This window comes from Hyaena hyaena, unplaced genomic scaffold (genome assembly GCF_003009895.1).
Source record: "Hyaena hyaena isolate Hyena2069 unplaced genomic scaffold, ASM300989v1 scaffold_68, whole genome shotgun sequence".
NCBI classification, from domain to species: domain Eukaryota; kingdom Metazoa; phylum Chordata; class Mammalia; order Carnivora; family Hyaenidae; genus Hyaena; species Hyaena hyaena.
The window spans coordinates 2158204-2175755 of record NW_024080700.1 but is presented as its reverse complement, the minus strand read 5'-3'; the positions used below and the strand labels follow the sequence as shown (position 1 = coordinate 2175755).

The 17552-nt window shown below is 57.2% G+C and overlaps 1 protein-coding gene across 2 annotated transcripts in view; it reads left to right on the top strand.

The window, feature by feature from the left end:
- Positions 1 to 17552, top strand: part of GNAO1 (G protein subunit alpha o1) — a 166541-nt gene that overhangs the window by 129773 nt on the left and 19216 nt on the right. For both annotated transcript variants that reach the window (XM_039232634.1, XM_039232635.1), the window contains exon 4: positions 12797 to 12957. In XM_039232634.1, the coding sequence (XP_039088565.1) occupies positions 12797 to 12957 (161 nt within the window). The remainder of the gene's footprint in view (positions 1 to 12796; positions 12958 to 17552) is intronic.

The following is a 17552-nucleotide window of genomic DNA, read 5'->3' as shown; positions in this document are numbered from 1 at the left end:
TCCATCCTGTTTTCCAGAGTGGCTGCACCTGTTTGCATTCCCACCAACGGTGTAAGGGCTCCCCTTTCTCCACATCCTCACCAACATCCGTTATTTCCTGAGTTGTTAATTTTAGCTATTCTGACCAGTGTGAGTTGCTATCTCAGTGTGGTTTTGATTTGTATTTCCCTGATGATGAGTGACGCTGAGCATCTTTTCATGTGTCTGTTAGCCATCTGGATGTCTTCTTTGGCAAACTGTCTATTCATATCTTCTGCCCATTTCTTAATTGGATTATTTGTTTTTTGGGTGTTGAGTTGGATAAGTTCTTTATAGATTTTGGATAGTAACCCTTTATCAGAGATGTCATTTGCAAGTATCTCTTCTCATTCTGTCAGTTGCCTTTTAGTTTTGTTGATGGTCTCCTTCACTGTGCAGAAGCTTTTTACCTTGATCAAGTCCCAGTAGTTCGTTTTTGCCTTTGTTTCTTTTGCCTCCGGTAACATGTCTGGTAAGAAGTTGCGACAGCTGAGATCAAAGAAGTTGTTGCCTGTGTTCTCTAGGATTGGGATGGTTTCCTGTCTCACACTTAGGTTTTTCATCCATTTTGAATTTATCTTTGCGAATGGTGTAAGGATGTGGTCCAGGTTCATTCTTCTGCATGTCGCCGTCCAGTTTTCCCAACACCATTTGTTGCGGAGCCTGTCTTTGTTCCCGTTGCATATTCTTTCCTGCTTTGTCAAGGATTAGTTGACCATATATATAGTTGTGGGAAGGACATTCTTAAGTAAAAGTGGCATCTTCTGTGATTCACTATGTGAATGCGTGGTGGCAAAGAATGTAATGGCAGCTGGTACCATTTGGTGTCCCTGCTTCCTGATAAGGAGCTAGTGGTTTTATCTCCTCTTGCTTTTGCCCCATCAGTGCAAGCAGTCAACACTGTTAGCAAGGCACATAGCGTTCTAGTGTTGTCACTAAAGTAGCTTTGATCTTGTAGAACCACTGCAAGGGCCTCAGAGACCCCAAGGGTGCAGACTACCCTTTGAGAACCATTCCTGTGCCCAACCCCTTCCTTATGCATTTAGGGACCCTCAGACCATGAGAGGAGATGAGGCTTGCCCAGGGTCCCAGAGCCAGTTGAAGGTGGGGCCAAGTCTTCTGATGCCGTGTCCCTGAGATCCTGGAAGCAGGGTGACCCGCTCCTTTTTGAACAAAAGCAGTATCTGATCATGTCGGTGGATGGTGACAGAGCTGATACCTCCAGTGAGGGGACAAGGAGACAAGAAGGGGTGTTAACGAATAGGCCTGACTAGAGGCACCAGTCAGCCAAACCTCCTCCGGTCCTGCCTGCCTCCCCACCCCCCGCAAACTCCTGCCATGTGTGTGGTGACCTGACTTCCACCTTCCCTCTCCCATAATTGTGTTGCTAATATCTCCCAGCCGAGGCGGCTCTAATTAAACTATTCACCAGCGTTGCTTCATCACCGTGTTCTGAAGAGATGAGGTTGGCCATTATCACTTTTCTCTCCCTTTGACTGAGCTCTGTGTGGGTAATTTTATTCTGCCCTTGTTCATTTCTTAGAAATTGAGCCTCTCCAATTTTAGTTCTTTTCTCCTATCTTAGAACATTGTGCTCAGGAGAAAGGTGGCAGAGGGTGAGGGTATCGCAGATTCGGAAATTTCTGTCCTGTTCACCTTAAAGTTTATTTTTGACTGAGCAGCGCCTGCTTGGTGGCTCAGCTATCCCCTGCACTCCTGTCTAGGAGAGCCTCCCAGGAGGTACGGACTGGCAGGTCTGGACCCACCGAGGAGAGAAAGGCACTGACAGAGAGTGGTGCCACATAAGGCTGTCCCGAAGTGGGTGATGACTGGAGCTTCGGACAAGCGTGAATCTCCACTTCACCCTCGGGGATCTGAGGTGGTCAGAAGCCTTGGTGACGAAACGTATCATTGTCCCTGAGGACCTGGGCATCCCCCTGACTCTTCCAGGCACCCGCATGGCACGCCCATCTGTTCTCAGGCAGGCCTGCACCGTCTGGTGCGCAGGCCTCCTCCACAGGCCCTCACCCCATTCTGCTCTGGCCTCAGCACTGCCCTGCCCAGGAGCTGTGGACTGACTCCTGCCCTTTACCCAGCCTGGCACTGGACGTCCTGCCTGGGTGGCCTTGGGATACAGACAAAATGAAACAGCTCCATCTGAGCCTGGCAGAGTTGTGGCGGGAGGGAGCACTGAGAGCCCAGGGCCACAGTGCTAATGCCTCCTGAGGAGGGGCCCCTTGAGGAGGGCCAGGGGCCAGGGAAGCACAGGGAGAGAGTGAGTGTCCCAGGCCCCACACACAGAGAACATCAGCATGGGCTCTGTGTGACTCCGACTATCAGAGCTGACCCACCGTGGTGCCTAGGCGCCTCCGTGGAGGTGAACCCGTTCACACTCAAACAGCTGCTCGGGACAGAAGCCCCACCAAGATGGAGTCTGTGTGGAAGCCCTAAGGTGGCTATTCCCAGTTTAGTGTCTAAGCATTACACGGACCTCCAAGCCCCACCATTGTCCCCAGGCCCTGCCAATGGCTGGCGGGGGGGTGGGGGGGGCGCATCTGATGCCCTCTAGGACCCTTTGCTTAGGATCTCTGCCCTTCCCCCCCTTTAATTCCCTGCCCAGAGAAGACCAGTCTCTGAACTGTGCCCTGCTTTCTGGGCATGGCTGACCCCCTTGCTGCCATGACATACCCTCCCCCGTCTCCCCACCCACACCAGGTTCTCCATAAGGCCCAGCCCTGACTCTCTGGCTGCCAGGAGGCATTCCGTTGATGTGTCTGATACCCCCACTGGACTGCAGGCTTGCCCTGCTGGCTGAGGTGTCCCCAGCTCCCAGCCGTGGGCGCAGCATGGGAAGTCACTTGGCCAGCATGTGGAGAAGAGATGCTCACTGGACTCGCACTGGCTCCTTCTCCCTAACTTGGGCCAGGGCCAGGAAACCACACCCACTGCAGGGGGTTCTGAGTGGAAACTTCTAGGTGTCCAGTGTGTTAGAACCAGTGAAGGGGCCTCAGAGAACTCGAGCCACCGTTACCCTCACACGCCCCGGTGCTTGAAGATACACAGTAAGCCAGTAGGAAGAGCTGCTTCTAAATAATTGTAAGATCCAAAGGTTTTGAGGCTATAAAGAGGAATGATCCTTCAGAAAACTCAAGCCTTCTCCACCTTCACAGGAGGCAGCCTGGGCCCCAAACAGAGAAGGTTCTCAGCAGGGCCTAGGACAAATCGCTGAAGATTCCAGGCCCCTGACAAAGATGAGGGCTCTGGGCAGAGGGAGGAAGAGCCAAGGGGGCAGATCTCCCCTGATGCATCTGGGGCACCATCTTAAGAGCCTGAGGAGATTCAGACATTTCTTTTTCTTTTTAATGTTTATTTATTTTTGAGAGAGAGTATGTATGCACACATGCCTGTACAAGCACGGGGAGGGGCAGAGACTGAGGGGGGTGGAGGATCCAAAGCCGGCCCTGTGCGGACAGTGCGGGGTCCAGTGCAGGGCTCAAACTCAGCAAAGCTGTGAGATCATGACCTCAGCCGAAGTTGGATGCTTAACCAACTGAGCCACCCAGGCGCCCCAACAGTATGTTCTTTTTATGCCAAATGTGAATGTTCTTAAGGCCGAGACTGCACTCATTATTGGGCGTACAGTGGATAAATGGGTGAATGGGTGGATGAATGGGTGGGTAGCTAGATAGATCAAGGAGGAGTGAAGGAGATGGGGGCAGCAGTGAGTAATTAAGGGACAGGCAGGTGCTGCTGAAGGATAGAAGGGAGGCAAAGGGCCGGGTGGCTGGATGTGGACATGAGTGAATGGTTGAACGAAGGCAGATGATGTAATGCGTGGGTGGGTGGGTGGCTGAGTGGGTGGATGTATGATGGTTGATGGGTAGGATCCCGGATAGGTAGTACAGGGATGGATGGATGCATGGGTGGATGGGCAAATGTGAGAGGAGGCAAGACTGGAAACCATCAAATCCTTGGTTCTGCAAATCTTTCTGGGGAACCAGGAGGATTCCCTTCCCTGGGGCAGGTGGTAGACCTATGACGTCTCGCTGCTTCCCCCAGAGACCCTGGGAACTGACAGCATGCTGTAGGCACCGGCCTGACTAAGACCCTGCAGCCCAAGTGAAGAAAGAGCCCCAAGGATGACTGGCCCCCAACCACCAAACGCCTGTAGTGCCCCAACTGTCACCCTAAAACACCTCACAAATGTCTCAGAGGCCCCTGGCGTGGCACCACTTCACTCAGAGTCACAGTGAGGGAGCCACCTGCCAGCCCAGAGCCAGGAAAGCAGGCCCCCGCCACAGGGGGGAGGGGGCAGCCCCTCTTGTCACCGCCGCCCCACCCCCCACTGGCCCGGCCCGCTGCAGAGAGGAAGGGAGGGCTCTCCCCTGTGTGTGAGAGAGAGAACATGACTGCCAAGCTGCCCCAGGTGCACGGGGCTGGGTGGGGTGGGCTGACGGTTACTGAGTGTCCACAAGGCCTCCCGCCCACCATTCTCCTCCCGCTGGGACTGCAGTGCGGTCACCAGGCCTCCAGCAGCTGGGGCCTCTGTGCCTCTTCCCCTTGAGGAACAGGGTCTGCAGCCCCGAGGCACAGCGACGCCCACTGCTCCAGGCCCTGCCCTAACCCGGTCTTTTTGTGCTAGGGCTGTCTGCCCTTTTGCCCACTCCCGTTGGCCTGTGTGCTCCTGCCCCCTGGCGGGAGCCGGGACAACTGCCGCGCACTGGGCGGGGCGGGGTCAGGTGGAGGCTTTTCCCTGCAACTTAAGGAGTACTGCGCGTGTGCGTGTGCGCTTTTGCGTGCACGCGCATATGCTCACACCTCGCTTGGCCTAGAAGACGGGAGATGGAGAAAAACTCTGAAAGATCCAAAGCAGCTCCTCAAATGGAAGGGGTTATTATTATAATTACTGTGATTATTGTTATCAAGAGGATCATGCTTGCCTGAAAAGCCTTGTACAAAAGCAGGCTTATTTTATGTCAGCTTGTTGTTTGTGTCTGAGGGACTTCATCTTTGCTTATAATAACTAACATTTGCAGGGCTCTTTATGTTGCAAAGCTGTGTCCCATCCTCAGCCCGGTTTGTCTGCACAGACAGTCCTGGGAGGTGGGAATTAATCAGGGAGCAGAGGCTCAGAGAGGTTCCACTGGCCATCCAAGGTCGCGGGGCTAGAAAGCTGCAGAGCCAGGACGTGAACCTGGGTCACCTCACCGAAAAGTCCTGTTCTGTCCCCCACCACATCCTTGCATCTCGTCGCCTCCGAGGGAAGAGGCTTTTTATTGTACCTTAGCTCCAAGCTTTTTTGCCACTGTTTACTGAAAAGCGCACACTGCCCCGAAGAGAAGGGAGAGGTTTTGAAGAACCAAGTATTAAATTCATAGTGCAGTTAGCTGCCCCAGTGCCAGCCGATGAATGCACAGGGGCACTTCCAAGGCCCTGCAAGTGCCTGGCGGGTGAATGGAAGTGTGCGGTGTTTGTTCAGTGGCTCGGCTGGGCTGACGCCAGCTTCCCGTGGTCAGCACTCCCTGCCACCCCCCAGCATGGCACAGCACAGAAGCGCACCAGCCACGTCTCGGCAGGGGTGAGCACGAGATGCTAGGGCAGAGAAGTCAGTGCAGGGGGCTCTTTTCGGGCCTGGCAGCTGGGAGCCCTCACCCCCCCTTGTCACTTCGGTCCCGGCTCCTGGAATGAGACAGCTCTCTGAAAGTAAAGCCCCCCACTCCTGGACGCCAGTGGGCAGTCCCACTGATGACACTGACAGTGCTCGGATTGTCCCTTGGGTCTCAGGTGCTGCTTCCCAAGCACACTTGTGGCCAGTTGCCAGCAGCATGGGCCCTTGTCGCAGGAGGCCCTGGCCTGTATTTCACAGTGAGGGGCCCCTATGTACTATGAGTTGAGGTCCAGAGCCGCCCCCCACCACCACCCTGGCACCCTGCTCCCTGGCAGTGGCCCGAGGTGGCTCACCTCTGGGAAGTACCGTGTGCTGAGGTCCCCTGCACCCCGCCCCCAGTGATGGAGGCATCTCCTGGGCCCTGTCTCCACATGCCCCACCCTCCCTCTCCCTGCCCACTCCCTTTCTCCAGATGCTCACGGGTACAGTTTTCCAAAGGGGTTCTCCAGAGTGATGGGGTCCCAGCAGCACCTCACCTCTACCCAGAGCAGCTTCAGGCCACTTACATGTCAGCATTATGAGCAAGATACCATGTTAATGCTATTTTTACATCACTGATGTGGTGGGGCGCCTGGGTGGCTCAGTCACTTGAGCATCTGACTCGATTTCGGCTCAGGTCATGATCCCAGGGACATGGGAATGAGCCCCATGTCTGGCTCCACACTGAGTGTAGGGCCTTCTTGAGACACTCTCTCTCTCTCTCTCAGTCTCTCTCTCTCCCTCCTTCCTTCTACCTCTTCCCCTCTACCCGTCTATGATTTAAAAAAAAAAAAGAATCTCGCAGGTATCCTCTGCTGTCCAGAGCCTCCTGATCCTAAGGTGAGAAGAATGGTACCTTACCCACATTCACATTCTGAACGCACTATCTGGCCATGCACCAGATTGTTCCACCCGTTACGCACACACACATGTCAAAAGAGCAGGCAGGCTGGCCTCTTCATCTCCCTGCGGCCCCCCAGCAGCTTCAGGGGTAAGACCGCACAGCCCGCCCCTCAGTTTCATCCCTGTGCTCGCGCCCTCCGTTTGCTCACACAACAGCTCTCTGATGAAAATGATGGCTCCGTAATCCCCATTTCTCAGGTGAGGACACTGAGCCTCAGAGAGATTAAAGCCCAGATGGGCTCCCGAACTTGTGGCCGAAGCCCCCAGAAGGCCGCCTGGAGCAGGGCTGGTAGCCTTAGGAGGGGCTGACCAGAGGGGACCCTCCAAGAAGCTCTTCCAGGGGCGGGTGGCGTGAGAGCTGGATGTTACACCAGGGCGGTCCCAGCAGGCAGAGAGTGGAGGGCGGGGGGCCTTGTGGACACTCAGTAACCGTCAGCCCACCCCACCCAGCCCCGCGCTCCTGGGGCAGCTTGGCAGTCATGTTCTCTCTCTCACACAGGGGAGAGCCCTCCCTTCCTCTCTGCAGCAGGGCCCCAGGCCAGTGGGGGCGGCGGTGGCAAGAGGGGCCGCCCCCTCCCCTCTGTGGCAGGGGCCTGCCTTCCTGGCCCTGGGCTGGCAGGTGGCTCCCAGACAGCCGGGCATGCTGCAGCAAGAGGTGACAGCACTATGGGGACTGTAGCGGAGGCAGAGGTGCTGGAAAACATCCCTGCTGCTGGCCCAGCAGGAGACCTGGATGAGAAGGTCAGGCCCAGTGTGAGCACCATCCCCTGGGCCCCCAAAGGCAGGCAGACAAAGGGACAAGGGCCTCCTCCGGCTCTACTAATTACTGTTAAGCTTGGCACCCACAGGGCGAGGCCCAGCCTTGCACCCTCCACAGTGCCCCAGAGCAAACTGGCAAGGTCCCTCCTCCCCTTCCAAGCCTGACCCTTCATCCCCTTCCTTCCTACCCACGTCCTTCGCTTTTGTTCAGAGGCTGGGCTGGGACCAGTGAGTCCTCAGCTCGGGCCTCAGGTCCAAGTAAAGAGGCTCTTGACTAGAAGCCAGTAGGGAAGGTTGACCTTCGCTCCAGGCTGTCCCAATTACTAGCTGCATAGTCTTGGCACGTTTCCTTACCTCAGAGCCTCTGTCTTTCCATCTGTTAAATGGGATGGTGGCCTGTAGAGTTGCTGTGATGATTAAATTAGCTAGAAATATTGGTGAAATCAACCAGATGAGAAGAGTCAGGGAACAGAGATGATGGAGTGAGAAATCGGGACCGTGCCTGATAAAATGCCAAGGGCTCATTGGTCCTGCAAATGTTGCTGAGTGCCGGCCATGCACAAAGCACGGTGTGAGACCTGGGGTGCTGTGAAAAGTCAGGAAACTCCCGGCCCTGAGGACCAGGCACGTAGGACACCAGCTGTGACATGCGTGGTCAGTGCACTGTGGGGACAGACTCTGCCTGGGAGCATCAAGGAGGGCTCTCCTGAGGAAGTGACATTTGAGATGGGGAAGCGCTCAGGCACGGGTCATCCAGGCAACAGAGCACTGTGAGGTGGGATGACCCTGGTTGACCTGCTCAGCAGAAAGAAGGGCTGTGTGTTTGGAGCCCCGTGAGAGAGGAAAGGTGGGAGATTGGAACAGAGGGGTGGGTGGGGGCTTGGAGGCCAAGGTAATGAGTTTGGAATTTAGGCCTGATGAGAGCCTGCTGTGAGAGTCTAAACAGGGAGCTTTATTGTACCCATTTGGCTTAGGTCTGACTGAATATCTGAGCCCTGGAAAATAATGATTTCAATAATAAATTTATTTTAAATTAAAAAATATAAAGCTATCAAAGTTAAATTCAAAAATAAAGAGTTATCAAGGGCCTAGGCTATTTTCATATCACTATTCTACTATCCCTAGGGTATAGACTTTGTCTTCACGATCCAAGTTGGCTGCTAGAGCTCCAGCCATCACATCCCAGTTCCAGCTTCAGGAAGGAGGAAGTGAGAGAAAAGGGTACAACCTCCCTTTAAAAAGGGTATTCGTGGGGGTGCCCCTGTGGCTCAGTCAGCTGAGCGACCACCTCTTGATTTTGACTCAGGTCATGATCCCAGGGCCCTGGGATCAAGCTCCATGTTGGCTCTCTGCTGAGCGTGGAGCCTACTTGGGATTCTGTCTCTCTCACCCTCTGTCCCTCTCCCCCGTTCGCTCACTTTCTCTCTCTCTAAAGTATACATACTTACATACACACATACGTAGGGCACTCTCCTTGGGTTTATGTCCCATTGGGCAGAACTTGTCACTTGGTCACACGGAGCTGCCTGTGAAGTTAGGAAATGCAGTCTTTTACTTGGATGTCAGTCTACTTGGTTCTTTTTTTAAGGGGAGACTTGACGCCAGGAGGAAACGAACGGCCTCCTGCTGGCTGCCGTGTGAGGGACGGACTAGAGAGAGGAGAGGGAGGCAGGGAGCGCTTGGGAGGGGACTGAGGGCAGCTGGGAGGAGAAAGCCGGTGCTGGCCGGGACCCAGGGAGGTTCAGGTGCGTGAGGACACGGCGAGACGAGGTCTGACTGAAAACAGCTCTGACGGAAAAGCCAGCGGGACGCAGGACATGGAAGGGCAGCAGCGGAACCAAGGGTGACACCTGGCTGAGTCTGAGCAGCTGGGCCGGTGGCGGTGCCAGACCTGAGCTGGGGGGGACCCGAGAGGGACAGCAAGTGCAGGCTGGGGGTGCCACCAGCACAGGACTCCCCCCCGCCCCCCACCACACTGCAGCGATGAGCAGAGGCCGGGAGGATGGCCCCGGCCCCTGCGCTGTTCCTTGGAGACCCCCCAGCAAACCGTCGGGTCCAGCCTTCCCCAAGCTATGCACTGCGCTGCACTCCCCGGGGTCACAGGTGGGGACAGAGTAGTCCTGGTTCATAGACTTCACCTCGCCGTGAGCCGGCATACAGCTCCAGGGCACTCGGGTCCGAGGGTGTCTCTCAGCCAGCACGACCCCCACCCCACCCCGGCTCCTTTCTCACGGATCGGGCAGAAGCCATGAAGGTGGGGTACACACTCAGGCCAGGCCAGCCACATGTCACAGCTAGGACAGCGCCTGGGGCGCTGAGGGAAACCGAGATGTCCCAAGGGCGCCCAGGACTCGGCAGCGGCATCAGCACGCGGGCCCCTGGGTCATAGGCCTGTTTTTAGCCCCCGGTGGAGGCAGAGCCCCTGCTCACCCTCCCTGCCCGAGTCACTGCCGGCCTGGCGTGCCCGTCACCCAGGCCCCGAGGCCAGCCCTCCAGGCCGATGCCCCGGGGGAGGCTCAGATGCTGCAGAGGCTCCTGTCCAACACGGCCCCGCCTCTCTTAGTGGTCAGCCCTCCGTGTCCACCCTGGGTGACTCGGGAATCCGAAGGTTGGGGTCTTTGGGACGGGACCCCAGGGAGCTGGAGCTGGGCCGGCGCTGTGGCTTGGGCTGCTCGCCGGCAGGCCACCTGCAGCCTGCCTCCCAGGGTAGGCAGCCCCCAGAACTTTCCCATCCACCTTCTGCAGTAGACGGCCCTCTGATGCGTCAATAGCTGCCTGGCGGCACCACTCAGTTCTGGAAAGTCTCCACAGAAGCCTTTGGCCCCGTGTACCTTGTATGCAGAACCTTTTGTCGGCCACGCAGTGGACAGGTGCTAGCCTCATTTGCTTTGTGTCCCTCCCACCCCAAGGGAGATTTCCAGCAGTTTCCCTCACTCCTTGAACTACATGCCACGGGTGACGTAGTCTGGGTTTCCTCTAGCTCAGTTGGAGGACTGGGTGGTGAAAAGATTTGAGAGTAGACTGATGGGCTCATGATGATTACCATGTCCATCAATAGAAAGCCTGACACCAGAAAACCCAGGAGGTCAGGGATATGGCAGGCCTGGGGCACCCCACTCCCAGCCCCCAGCAAGGGCGTGGCCTCCCCGTGGGCTGCAGCCTGGGCATGCTGAAGCTGGGGGGAAGGCAGCTGGAAGAGGGGGCGCGGGGTGCTGACACCGGCTGCCCGGCCCAGGTGGATACAGCAGGGCCCACTCTGACCTGCACCCACCCAGCTCCCTGGACCGACCTCTCCCAGTGTGCTATGTCTTGTCTGGGGCCTGGGACGTGTGAGGGGCCGGGCTGCAGAGAAGATGGGGGGCCTGAACACCATGGCACTTGCCCGTTTCTTTCCAGTAGCTTCATGCGTAGGGGCTTCTCTGGGAGTGGGACACGGGTCTTGGTGATGCCACTGACTCTGGGGAGCACGTCCCCTTAGGCTTGCCCTACTGAAAAGTCCCAAGGAAAGAACCAGCCCAGAGCAGGGCCTGTGCCCGCCAGCCGCCCCTCACCCCTTCCTGGCCTTAGCTTCCCACACCTGCCTTCCTAGGCCCATGCCCTACATGAGAGGCTGGCCTGGGCCCCGGGGGACTGTAGGCTTCTGAACACGAGGGGTGCAGCATGCGGCCACACCGGCTCCTTGCCTGGCCCGGCTCTCCCAGCCGCATCTCTCTCCCACCTCTGGGACGCCCCCCAGTGCCGGGCCGCTACAACACCTACTAAGAGTGAGGGACCCGGGGCAGGCAGCGGCCACGAGGCAGAGCTGTTCCTCCGAGCCCTCTGGGGTATCGCAGGCCAGAGGGACCACGTGGTGGCTGTCTCCTGCTGTTGGGTCAAGAGAGGGATCTGAGCAAGGCCCTGTCACAGACCTTTCTGGGTAAAGCCTGTCACCCTTGGTGTGGCCCCCGTGCCAGGCACCAATTGCCATCAGAGGCACTACAATCAGTCAGCAACTGTGCTCGGCACGTGCGGGCCTCCTCACAGAGGCTGGCCTCGGGGTCGGACACTCCTGATCTTGAGTCCCAGCTCTGGCACTTCCTCTTGTGAGCTTAGGTGAGTGCCTGCCCCTCTCTGGTCCTCAGTTTCCTGACCTATAAATGGGATTAGTAACACAGTGACTAGTTATCGGCACAGCAGTACTAACAAACTTTCCCTAACTCAGTCACTTACAAGGGCAATTCTTTCTTTTCGTGGCGCAGGGGTTCAGCTGGGGATCAGAGACCCCAGGGCGGCTCAGCCGAGCTCCGTGCATCCCTCATCCTCTTCCTGGGATGACTGGGAGAGCCTGGGCGTGTTCGCGATGGCGTGGAGGACAGGCGGGACCACGCAAGGCCTCTGAAGGGCTGGGCCATGTCCCTCAGTCAGGCACAGGGGGCGGGGAACACAAAGACACAAGGCACAGGGCATGCCCACGGGCAGGGGTGAAGACCCAGGCCCATTAATGCAGTCTCCTGTCATTCCTTCATGAGGTGCTCGTGAAATTCTGAGCAAAGAGTGTGTGTGCCCGGAGTGTCCTTTGTAAACTGTTAGATGCTACACGTGTGTGTGCGGTACTGGCGATGGTGAGGTCCCGGGGCTTCTCCGAGAACCTCCGACTCTTCCGAGACCACTACCTTCCTGGTTATGGTGTTACACGTGGTTGATCATCGTCCTTGAAAATGGCAACCCTGTTTGGTATCGCAGATGAGTACTTTGGTGCATTTCCAGCAGTCTCGGTCGCCACGTTTACGCCTGACGCAAATGACAGCCTCTGAGACCAAGGAAGAAAGGGAGAGAGGCAGAGAAAGGGTGAACCCTTCCCTCCTTTAACCGAGTCTAGGCCTCTTTTGCCCCCAGGTCAACGGCAAATAAGTAACTAAAAATTAATCAAATTAAGTTTTAGCTTTGGGCCAGCCCAGGGCCTAAGCTCTTGACACTGAATGTTGATGGTGTTGATGGTCTCCTCAAGGTACGGCTGCCCCAGGGCCCCAGCTAACGGGAATTCTCAGGTCACCAAAATGTCCCTGATTTGCCCAGTTCTAGGGACTTTGCTCCATCTGGGTAAGAAGGAGAGAAAATTACATTAGTCAAGAACATTGATCCCCCCCCCAAAATGAATACTCTGCAGAACCCCAGTTTTCACGATAGATGAAAAGTAGCGCTGCCCTGATTGAGCTGGAGGGCGGAGAACAGGGCCCCGACCACTGCCCTCCTGCCCACAGAAAACACTCGGGCTGCGGGGGGCGTGGCTGGGCATACCGGATTAGAATGTCCCTGTGACAGAGGGCCCTGAAGGCCCTCGGAGACCTGACTGTGTCCAGACTGGGTCTAGTGGCCCGCTTCGCCTGAGCAGGTGGAGGGCTGAGCCGTCGTCTCGATGCCCTGGCAGGTGCCCGGCCGGGGCTCTGACCCCACCGAAGCCTCTGAACCACCACTCCTCTCCCCTCACAGGCTGACGCCAAGATGGTGTGTGACGTGGTGAGTCGGATGGAAGACACCGAGCCCTTCTCTGCAGAACTGCTCTCGGCCATGATGCGGCTGTGGGGTGACTCAGGAATCCAGGAATGCTTCAACAGGTCTCGGGAGTATCAGCTCAACGATTCCGCCAAATAGTGAGTGTCTCAGGCATGGGGAGGCCACCAGCAGGCCGCTGATGCGGGCGTGGAAGGGGAAGGGGATGGGGATGGGGACAGGGGGGCAGGGACGGGTCTGTGGCTGGGGGCAGAACGGCCATGAGATGTTCGGCCTTGGGGGTCAGGAGAGGCGTCAGGAAGCAGTGGGAAAGGGCTTCTCCCAACCCCTGGATGAGGACGAGGCTGGGGAGGTGAAGGACACAAGGGACCGCTAACCACAGGCTCCCGGAGGGCAGGGCCTGGCACTCCAGAAGGAAGGTGTTTAGGCTAATGACCACCTTTCCCCTCTGGAGAAGCCCCGACCCCATAAGTACAGATCAAGAGCCATGTAGGCAGAAAATAATCCCCATGATGCCATTTTGTTGTTTCATTTTAGAGAAAATTAACTTTCCAGTCCACTATCATTAAAATTAAAAATAAGGAAATAACCGAACACATAGTGTGTTATCACTAAATATGGGGAAGGAAAGGAGAGAAGAGAGAAGGGAAGGGAAGGAGAGGGAGGAGGCTCAGTGACAGCCAGAGAGCGCTGGAAGGGGAAGACAGGAGAGGCCGAGAAAGTGGCCTGGGGAGGACTGGGGGGGGGGGGGGGGGCGGGGGGGGGGGGGGGGGGGGGGGGGGGGGGGGGGGGGGGGGGGGGGGGGCTCTTCCTATGACAACAGCTTTGTCACTCAGGCTCCTGTGAGGTTTCGTGACCTTGTTCCCTAGATCAGAGGCACCATACCCCTGGGAATGGTCCGCCCTGGTTGGGAGCATGTCTTCCATCCTGGAGATGTTGGGATGACACCCCACTCTTGCAGTCTTGTGCCCGGCTTACCAGTGGGAGCCTCACTGACCTGTTCGGCCATCCTCACCCCAGCAGCTCCACCAGGACCACTCTGCCCCCAGGAGACCGTTGGCAATGTCTGGTTCTGACGAAGGTGGCAGTACTGGCATCTAGTGGGCAGAGGCCAGGGGTGCCGGCAAACACCGCACAGTGCACCGCCCTCCACAGCGAGGAAGCATCTGGCCCCAAATGTCAGTAGTGCTGAGACAGAAGCCCGGGTGACGTAGCAGAAGCCGGGGCCCCAAAAATGGCAGCTGCCAGTGGACAGTGGGCCACATTTGTTGGCCCAACTAAGGACATGAGTAAGGCCAGAGCATCTCCCATTTCTGCACACTTAGGCTGTCTACCGGGTAAGTGCTAGGTCCTGTGAGCCCCAGGTGGTAGTGACCCAGACCCCAGGCCCGATGAGCCCCCAGGGACACATTGGTGGGCCGGGGTGTGAGCCCAGGGGTTTGGGTCCACAGCGCCTTGTGCACACTCAAAGCACTCCTCCAGTGGATCCGGGCCTTACCCCTAGACCGTTACAGTGGGGAGGCAGTGCTGCTTCCTTCTCCCCTTCCCTGCCCCTGCTGGACCCAAGTCCAGGGCCTTCCCACCCCCCAGGTGCCCTTGAGGGCATCAAATTGGTGTTCTCCACTTAATTGTCCATTTAATTATAACGGGAATTTGTTGCAAAAAAAATGTGTAACAGTATAGAGAGATATAAAAATAATAGTAAATTCTCCCAAACCTGTCCCCCTCCAACTTTTTAAAAAAAATTTTTAATGTTTATTTTTGAGAGAGAGACAGAGACAGAGTGTGAGCAGGGTAGGGGCAGAGAGAGGGGGAGACACAGAATCTGAAGCAGGCTCCAGGCTCTGAGCGGGCTCTCAGCACAGAACCCGACACAGGGCTCGAACTCACGAACCATGAGATCATGACCTGAGTCGAAGTCGGACACTTAACTGACTGAGCCACCCGGGCGCCCCTTCCCCCGACCTTTTAACTATTTCCATTTCTTTGTCCCAGTGTCGTCCAGGCAAACCTGACCCTCCAACCTGCCTGTCTTCCAAGTCTCTTCCCCGCTTTCACCACCAGGTTTTTGCTAGTTAGGGCATTATTTGGGGATCTCCTGGTGGTTATTTTTATTACTTTAAATAAGCAGCTTGAGTCAGTGTTTGTCAACTCCCCAAGTCAGCCAAGGACATCAGCCTTCTTCTCTCTGCGTGTCTGTCTGTGGAACAGCGACAGGGCAAGAAAGGGCAGGGGGCGCCCCAGGTTGGGAAGGGCCTAAATGCTTCCTGGTCAGGCTGTGGCTTTGCTCTTGTGGCTGTAGGAGCCAGGTCTCCTTTTCCGAAAGAATCCTGGGTGCCATGTATGAAAATAGTTAACAGTACATTTTTGGTGACAGAGAGGGAGGGGGCCCCACTGGGCCGTCTCAGGGCCCAATCCCAGGGGGACTATGGGAGTGGCTCCCCAAGGCCCAGAGCCCGTCACTAGGTTCCCCAGCCGGTCACCTCATTCGCAGGTGAGGACACCAGGGCCGGTGCAGCCAGGCTCCTGGGCGGGCCCTCAGTGTCTCCCTGTGACACTGGGCAGGCTCTCCCCTTGCCCCTCCGAATGATCCTGAGATGGGCCCCAGAAGCCCAGAAACCTGAGCACGCGTCCGAGCAGGGGCTGTACAAGCCAGTTCCATGGTTTGGTTAGGGCTGTTTTTCTCCTCTCTCTCTCTCCTCCGGAGCCCACCCCTCAGGCTTTGCTCCTGCACCCCCACTGAGACCGCTCAGGCTCTTGATGGCCTCCTGGAACCCCCTCCTTGAGTCCCCCACCCCACAGTGCCCACCCCCAGGGAGGCTTCCTCAGGCTTCCTCCCCAGCCACCTCCCCGCTTCCTGCCTGTGCCCTCGCTGGAGTCCTTGAACCTCTTCCAGTCTATGCAGCATGCCTGGGTGATCTCCAGCCTCGTTGCCCTGAATTCGTCACACACCCAGAGGACACTCCCATTTGTCACCAGCCCCGCCCCCTTCCTGAGTTCTGCCTACTTGGTGTCCGTTGGGACATCTCAGCACATCTCAAATTCATACATGCCGGCTGACTCCTGGCTCCCACCCACCCCAGACCTGCTCTGCCTCTGCGCTTCCTCCCACCAGGTGCAGCCCCCTTACACCACGAGGAGGTGGCTTTAATGGGCTCTGCGTCCCATGCCCCACCCACCCCCAGGCCTGTGCACAGCTGCCCCTCACCTGCGGGGCTTCAAGGACCTCCCGACAGGTGTCCCTACGTCTCCCTCCTGATCTGCTCTCCTCATGGCAGCAGAGCCACTAGTCCAAGGCTCTTCGACAGAAGCTTCCCGTCCTACTCAGAGTGAAAGCCCAAGTGCCTACAGTCACTTGACGGGCCTACCCGCTGTGCCCCACCCTTGCCTCCGTCTCCCCACTCCGGTCCCGCGGCCCTCACCACCCCTGTCCGGTGTCTGCATCCCAGGCTCTCCTCCACTGCAAGATGGCGTCTGCACTGCCGGCTCCCTGAGCCTGCACTCCAGGATCATCCTGCCTTCCCCAGCCACCCTCTGTCCGCCAGCGGCCCTCCACAGACCTCCCCCTTACCAGCTGCCTGAGTCTTTCCTCCCGACATGTTCTAGGTCTTACTTAGCTGCTCATTATCTCCCATGCGCGTGCGCACCAGGCTCCAGGAAGGCAGGGACCGTGCTGGTCCTGTTGCTGGTCTCCCCCCACCCAGGACAGCAGGTAGGGGGCATATACAGCAGGCCTCTCCCTTGGCCATCTCCCTGTGCGAGACTCGGCCAGCACGGAGGGACGGAGGGCCAGCTTTTCTATCTAAAGGAGGTTTTCCGGCTGGGATGGGGGCGTCTTGCAAGCCCTGGTGTCCAGCTGGAGACAACAGAACGAGGGTCATTTCAAGACCAGCATGGGTCCTGAGCAGAGGCAGTGGAAGTGGGGGGAGGGCTGTGCCCAGAGGGCTTAGGAGAATTGGGAAGGGCCAGGAGGAGCTCCTCCAGGCTGAGCCCAGAGCCCAGACACCCCCAGGGGCCTGGCAAGGAGACGCCGAGGCCGCCAGAGCCTCCCGGAGGCTCCTTCCACAGAGGAGAGCACGGTATCTGGGGTCAGGAACACCCAGGCTCAAATCCTAGCTGTGGTGTGACTTCAAGCTTACTCCTCCTATGCCTGGGCGCCCACCATTCAGTTTTGGTTCCTTAGGAAAAATCCTCACAAGGATTTGAGGCAGGCCTGGATTATTGGTTTACCAGTGGAAACCCTCACTGGTAAAGCCACCCCACCTTTCAGCCCCATGAACATCCTCAAGCCAAAGAGCTGCTCCCCATGCATCCAAGGGCTGGTGTTAATGGAGGACAGTTCTCCACAGGCAACCTGCCACCCCACATTGTCCTGTGTCCCTCGGACCCTGGGGGCTCCTGCCTTGTGGGCTGTGTGTGCTTCTTCCCCCACCAAGGGGTGGGTGACTCAGCCAACCCTGTGAGTCACTGAATGGCCCGTCAGATCTGGCCCACCTCCCACATTCCTGGTTTTCTGGCTCCCACCCCGCTTTGGGTTCAGACCTAACCCATACATGCCCCCAAAGCCCTACTGGGTGCTCGGCTGGGATGGGTAAAATGCAAAGGCCTGGTCTGGTGGTGATAGGAAAAGAGAGCCCTGATGCCAAAGACGTGGGTCCACTGTGTGACCTCTGAGCCTCCCGTCCAAGGGCACCAATAGGAAGGTGGGTGGATGCCCTGGTAGACTGTAAGCAAG